Source organism: Oncorhynchus mykiss, chromosome 3, assembly GCF_057628025.1.
Source record: "Oncorhynchus mykiss isolate SJ-2025 chromosome 3, ASM5762802v1, whole genome shotgun sequence".
NCBI classification, from domain to species: Eukaryota; Metazoa; Chordata; class Actinopteri; order Salmoniformes; family Salmonidae; genus Oncorhynchus; species Oncorhynchus mykiss.
This window is the reverse complement of record NC_143024.1, coordinates 8,635,001-8,642,500: the sequence shown is the minus strand read 5'-3', so window position 1 is coordinate 8,642,500 and position 7,500 is coordinate 8,635,001. Positions and strand designations below refer to the sequence as shown.

At 40.8% G+C, this 7,500-nt stretch overlaps 1 protein-coding gene across 3 annotated transcripts in view; it reads left to right on the top strand.

Annotated features, from left to right (window-relative positions):
• The window catches only part of LOC149984303 (transmembrane protein 65-like), a 79,702-nt gene that overhangs the window by 32,204 nt on the left and 39,998 nt on the right, over nt 1–7,500 (top strand). The window contains exons 3-6 of one of the 3 annotated variants that reach the window (XM_090230634.1): nt 1,244–1,288; nt 2,395–2,462; nt 3,633–3,687; nt 4,011–6,325. In XM_090230634.1, coding sequence (XP_090086760.1) covers nt 1,244–1,288; nt 2,395–2,462; nt 3,633–3,687; nt 4,011–4,072 — 230 coding nt within the window. In that variant the 3' untranslated portion in view covers nt 4,073–6,325. Of the gene's footprint in view, nt 1–1,243; nt 1,289–1,911; nt 2,209–2,394; nt 2,463–3,632; nt 3,688–4,010; nt 6,326–7,500 lie in introns of those variants that run through there. The other 2 variants (XM_090230633.1, XM_090230636.1) reach the window with 2 other exon arrangements.

The following is a 7,500-nucleotide window of genomic DNA, read 5'->3' as shown; positions in this document are numbered from 1 at the left end:
TCCATAGTAATGATATGTCCTTCCAGACAGGACTGTCTTCTTCTCTATAGTAATGACATGTTCTTCCAGACAGGACTGACTTCTTCTCCATAGTAATGACATGTCCTTCCAGACAGGACTGACTTCTTCTCCATAGTAATGACATGTCCTTCCAGACAGGACTGACTTCTTCTCCATAGTAATGACATGTCCTTCCAGACAGGACTGACTTCTTCTCCATAGTAATGACATGTTCTTCCAGACAGGACTGACTTCTTCTCCATAGTAATGACATGTCCTTCCAGACAGGACTGACTTCTTCTCCATAGTAATGACATGCCCTTCCAGACAGGACTGTCTTCTTCTCCATAGTAATGACATGTCCTTCCAGACAGGACTGTCTTCTTCTCCATAGTAATGACATGTCCTTCCAGACAGGACTGACTTCTTCTCCATAGTAATGACATGTCCTTCCAGACAGGACTGTCTTCTTCTCCATAGTAATGACATGTCCTTCCAGACAGGACTGACTTCTTCTCCATAGTAATGACATGTCCTTCCAGACAGGACTGTCTTCTTCTCCATAGTAATGACATGTCCTTCCAGACAGGACTGTCTTCTTCTCCATAGTAATGACATGTCCTTCCAGACAGGACTGACTTCTTCTCCATAGTAATAACATGTTCTTCCAGACAGGACTGACTTCTTCTCCACAGTAATGACATGTTCTTCCAGACAGGACTGTCTTCTTCTCCATAGTAATGACATGTTCTTCCAGACAGGACTGACTTCTTCTCCATAGTAATGACATGTTCTTCCAGACAGGACTGACTTCTTCTCCATAGTAATGACATGTTCTTCCAGACAGGACTGTCTTCTTCTCCACAGTAATGACATGCCCTTCCAGACAGGACTGTCTTCTTCTCCATAGTAATGACATGTTCTTCCAGACAGGACTGTCTTCTTCTCCATAGTAATGACATGTTCTTCCAGACAGGACTGACTTCTTCTCCATAGTAATGATATGTCCTTCCAGACAGGACTGTCTTCTTCTCCATAGTAATGACATGCCCTTCCAGACAGGACTGACTTCTTCTCCATAGTAATGACATGTCCTTCCAGACAGGACTGTCTTCTTCTCCATAGTAATGACATGTCCTTCCAGACAGGACTGTCTTCTTCTCCACAGTAATGACATGTCCTTCCAGACAGGACTGTCTTCTTCTCCACAGTAATGCAGGTTTTCTTTTTCCTCCTTCTTCAGGGGAAATGGTCATCGCCCCGCCCACATCGGCTCAGCTGAGATACGGTAAGAGAGGAAGAAAACAAAGAGAGAGAGATGTGTCTTTGAAAAGAGAGATGCATATATGAAACAGTGGAGAACGCTGGAGGATTCATATATGAAACAGTGGAGAACGCTGGAGGATTCATATATGAAACAGTGGAGAACGCTGGAGGATTCATATATGAAACAGTGGAGAACGCTGGAGGATTCATATATGAAACAGTGGAGAACGCTGGAGGATTCATATATGAAACAGTGGAGAACGCTGGAGGATTCATACATGAAACAGTGGAGAACGCTGGAGGATTCATATATGAAACAGTGGAGAACGCTGGAGGATTCATATATGAAACAGTGGAGAAAGCTGGAGGATTCATATATGAAACAGTGGAGAACGCTGGAGGATTCATATATGAAACAGTGGAGAACGCTGGAGGATTCATATATGAAACAGTGGAGAACGCTGGAGGATTCATATATGAAACAGTGGAGAACGCTGGAGGATTCATATAGGAAACAGTGGAGAACGCTGGAGGATTCATACATGAAACAGTGGAGAACGCTGGAGGATTTGTTTCCTCCCTGTCACTGTGCTCACAGACACATTCCCAGCCCACATATTCACCAGGGCTGAACTGATGACTATCATGCAGTATACCCGGGTTGATGACCAGAGTGGAAAAGAATTCCACATTGATGGCCAATAGGAGTTAGAATGAGTTCATTCGGGTTCAAGACAGATTCCTTTGCTTTTGATTCGTTGAATCAGACGGCCAATGTTTTTGCAACACCTCCCTGTTTTGGTCTCGTACCAGAGAACATTTGGCCAGAAGTAGGACTGACGACAGAGGGCCGAGTTATGTAGAACTCACTTTTCTTCCCCGTTTGTAACTGCCAAATGTTCGTCCAGGTTCACTGTGTCTCATCACTTCTTCAAGTTTCCAGTACGTGTGTGGGATGTTAAATGGGATGTTGTGTGTGTGCGTGTGTGTGTGTGTGTGTGTGTGTGTGTGTGTGTGTGTGTGTGTGTGTGTGTGTGTGTGTGTGTGTGTGTGTGTGTGTGTGTGTGTGTGTGTGTGTGTGTGTGTGTGTGTGTGTGTGTGTGTGTGTGTGTGTTCTTTCTTTTGCAGTTCTTCTACACAACGCCATTCCGTTTGTAGGATTTGGTTTCCTGGACAATGCCATCATGATTGTAGCTGTAAGTTACACCACTTTATCAAATTAATATCACGTTTAGATCTGCGTCTCTGTGGTAGACCCTCTATAGTATTACAGTAATACTAGATAGATTCTACAGTAATATGTGGTAGACCCTCTATAGTATTACAGTAATACTAGATAGATTCTACAGTAATATGTGGTAGACCCTCTATAGTATTACAGTAATACTAGATATATTCTACAGTAATATGCTGTAGCCCTCTATCCATACTAGTATTACAGTAATACTAGATAGATTCTACAGTAATATGCTGTAGCCCTCTATCCATACTAGTATTACAGTAATACTAGATATATTCTACAGTAATATGTGGTAGCCCTCTATCCATACTAGTATTACGGTAATACTAGATAGATTATACAGTAATATGTGGTAGACCTCTATCCATACTAGTATTACCGTAATACTAGATATATTCTACAGTAATATGCTGTAGCCCTCTATCCATACTAGTATTACGGTAATACTAGATAGATTCTACAGTAATATGTGGTAGCCCTCTATCCATACTAGTATTACGGTAATACTAGATAGATTCTACAGTAATATGTGGTAGATCTCTATCCATACTAGTTTTACAGTAATACTAGATAGATTCTACAGTAATATGTGGTAGACCTCTATCCATACTAGTATTACAGTAATATTAGATAGATTATACAGTAATATGTGGTAGATATCAGTTTCATTAACGTTGAAGTGAGAATCTGGTATCTGTCATTTACTGTAACTAGAGAGTTGGTCAATTCTATTTTAGCTTTTCAAAACATTGACATTCATTTTTTTTGCCACAAAAATCAGACTCTTTTATCCACAACTAACTCACTTAACCTCATTCAAAGACTTTCATTCTGAGGGACACAAAATGACTCATTGAAGTTGAATACACAAGCTTTAGCTTTCAGCTGTGGTTTTTCATTACAGCATGAAACACACACTATATAAACATACAGTGGGGCAAAAAAAAAGTATTTAGTCAGCCACGTATTGTGCAAGTTCTCCCACTTAAAAAGATGAGAGAGGCCTGTAATTTTCATCATATGGTACACTTAGCCCCACTATATAGCAAGTGTTTGGGTTTTCCCACATGGCCTTAACAAATAACAACAGAGAATTGATGAGTGTGTTTGTGTGTTTTGTTTTTAGGGCACGCAGATTGAGTTGTCCATAGGTGTGATCCTTGGGATTTCAACCATGGCAGGTATGTCGAAAACCAGAAATAATCTGCGAGTCCCTAATGGGACCGTATTCCCTGTGTAGTTCACTATATGGGGAATAGGGCGCCATTTGGGATGCTGTCTATATGCTTTGTAATGTTTTTTTTAAATATTTACAGTGCCTAGTGAAAGTCTACACGCCCCTTACACAGTTTTAAGAGATTACATTTCAAACGGGATTACATTTCAAAAAGGATTACATTTCAAACGGGATTACATTTCAAAAAGGATTACATTTCAAACGGGATTACATTTCAAACGGGATTACATTTAAAAAGGGATTACATTTGTTTTTTTCCCCCTACAGGTCTACACAACCTACTCCACATTTTCAAAGTGACGTTTTTTTACGGAAAATGTTCAAAATGAGTTAAATAATAAAATTAACCTGAAGACGTCTTGATTGCGTGTCTTCACACCCCCCCCCCCAGACTTAATACTTGGTGGATTCCCCTTTGGCAGCCATGACAGCGGTGAATAATTTTTTATAATATTCTACCAACATACAGAGCATACTGGAAAGTATTCAGACCCCTTGACTTTTTCCACATTTTGTTACGTTACAGCCTTATTCTAAAACAATACTCCATAATGACAAAGCAAAAACAGGTTTTTATAAATTTGAGAAAATGTATAGAAAATAAAAAAGTGACTTTCACATTTCCAGAAGTATTCAGACCCTTTACTCAGTACTTTGTTCAAGCACCTTTGACAGTGATTACAGCCTCCAGTCTTCTTGGGTATGACGCTACAAGCTTGGCACACCTGTATTAGTTTCTCCCATTCTTCTCTGCAGATCCTCTCAAGCTCTGTCAGGTTGGATGAGGAGCGTCGCTGCACAACTATTTTCTGGTCTCTCCAGAGATGTTTGATCGGGTTCAAGTCCGGGCTCTGGCTGGGCCACTCAAGGACATTCAACTTGTCCTGAAGCCACTCCTGCGTTGTCTTGACTGTGTGCTTAGGGTCTTTGTTCTGTTGAAATGCACTGTTAACTGTGGGACCTTAGGTGTGTGCCTTTCCAAATCATGTCCAATCAATTGAATTTACCACAGGTGGACTCCAATCAAGTTGTAGAACCATCTCAAGGATGAACAATGGAAACAGGATGCATCTGAGCTCAATTTCAAGTCTCATAGCAAAGGGTCTGAATACTTATTTAAATAAGTTATTTCACTTTTTAATTTTTAATACATTTGCTTTGTCATTATTGGGTATTGTGATGTCATTATTGGGTATTGTGATGTCATTATGGGGTATTGTGATGTCATTATGGGGTATTGTGATGTCATTATGGGGTGTTGTCTGTAAATTGATGAGGAAAACATGTAATTTAATCAATTTTAGAATAAGGCTGTAACGTAACAAAATGTGGAAAAAGTCAAGGGGTCTGAACACTGTATGTCCATTGTTTTTGTAAAAATGACTCAAGCTCAGTAAATTTGGTTGGCAATCATTGATGGACAGTAATATTCTAACCGTGTCTCTGATTTTCAGTCAGGACTGAGACTGGACCATTCAGGAACAATCAACACCTATTGGAAAGCCATTCTAGTGTGTCTTTGGCATTCAAATGTGTGTTATGGTCATGCAAAAAAAAACGAAACTAACTTTTTACCTGGATTTTACTCTTTTTAATATTCATTTTGATCCTGACAAACTCCCCAGTCCCTGCTGGTGAGAAGCATACCCATAACATGATGCTGCCACCACATTACTTGAAAATACAGAGAATTTCACTCTGTGTTGTATTGGATTTGACCCAAACCCGTAGTTTTTAATTTTGTCCAAAAAGTTGACACACTCCCCCTCCCAGCCATTCCTGCTTCATAGATAACAACCCTAATGGCAATACAATAGGGGTTGTGGGGCCATTCTCTTTCAAATGTTCAAACACAGACCCCCCCCCCCCCCGCCCCCCCCCAGTTCAACCAGGTCCCTACACATCAATCATCATGACAACTTCAAAGGAATAGATATATGCATAAATTAGCACACCCTCTAACGCGTGAGAACAGGAACAGGATGTCCATATATGGGCATAAGCAGGTGATCCGTTCCCGCCAGAATGTCCTGCCCGGATGCCCAAATATGGGCATGCACACGTCATCCTAACATAGGGTCATAAATCATACGTTTGACGCGTGCCGTCTACTTTATTCTCTCTGATATATGTTGCCCTAAGAGTTGTGCAAGGTTGGTTGAATCTTATTCACATTAATTCACAGCTGTAATGGCTGCCACAAGTGATTCCACCCATTCCACTCTTGGGTGTGAAGACATATGCAATCAATTACACTCAATTACACTCATTTTAAATTTCTTAGTAAATCCATTTTTATTAGTAAATCCATTTATTTTTTTATTTTTTTTATTATTTCTCTATGAAAATGTGGATTAGGTTGTGTAGATCAATAGGAAAAAAAATCTAATTGATTCTCTTTTTAAATTGAATTTTAAAGCAGGAAATGTGAAGACTGTCCAGGGGGTTGTGTAGACTTTCACTAGCGACTATCTCAATACATTAAATGTCCATCTGAATGTAACTTGGCAATAGCCAATTTAATCCTGCACTCAACGTCTAATTAAAGCCTTGGGTTGCCTCCACAATGGCACCCTATCACATATGTAGTGCACTACTTATGACCCACAGGAGTTTGGTGGCACCTTGATTGGGGAGGACGGGGCTCGTGGTAATGGATGGAGTGGAATCAGTGGAACGGTATCAAATACATCAAACACATGATGCCATTCCATTTGCTCCGTTCCAGACATTATTATGAGCCCTTCTCCCCTCAGCAGACTCCACTGTAATATGACCATAGGGCTGTGGTCAGTAATCCACCATATGTAGATTAACTCTGACCCTAGGAGGTCCGGAGCCTGCACACATCTGATGTCCCTGGTCTGATAAGTCCCTGATTACAGGGGAACAATGACTGGTGTCCCAGGCCTAAATCAGGCCCTGATTAGAGGGCAACAATGACTGGTGTCCCAGGTCTAAATCAGTTCCTAATTATAGGTCAACAATGACTGGTGTCCCAGGTCTAAATCAGTTCCTAATTAGAAGGCAACAATGACTGGTGTCCCAGGTCTAAATCAAGCCCTGATTAGAGGTGAACAATGAAAACACGCAGTGGGACTGACTTGGAGGACCAGAGTTGCGTTTGAGGGATATAGGGAATAGGCAGCCGTTTGAAACACGCGTTCTCTCAGTTTGTCCCCTGGTCTGGCTAGCTGCCAGACACTGAAGAGAGCGACAGATAGCGGATAATGATTATTCATATGTATGGTAATATTCCTCTTCAGTCATCTGAATGACGACAGCGATATCCTAGCCGTTCACTTTAGGACAAGAGGTGATCATTTGCATTTTAACAGAATGATTCAGCCTTCTTGGGAACCAAACGACAGAGAGACAGTGCAACCCAAATGGCACCCTGTTCCCTATACAGGGCACTGCTTTTGACCAGGGCCCATAGGGTAGTGCACTATATAGGGCATAGGGTACCATTTGGGACTCATCTATAGCCTAGCTAGCTACCGTACCATAATGTAACATATAACATACCATAACAGTCATATCACATCACAGATTAATGAGACTTCAGCCTGTAACAGAGGAGAACATATCAGAGATAAATGAGAGTTTAACAGAGGAGAACATATCAGAGATAAATGAGAGTTTAACAGAGGAGAACATATCAGAGATAAATGAGCCTGTAACAGAGGAGAACATATCAGAGATAAATGAGAGTTTAACAGAGGAGAACATATCAGAGATAAATGAGAGTTTAACA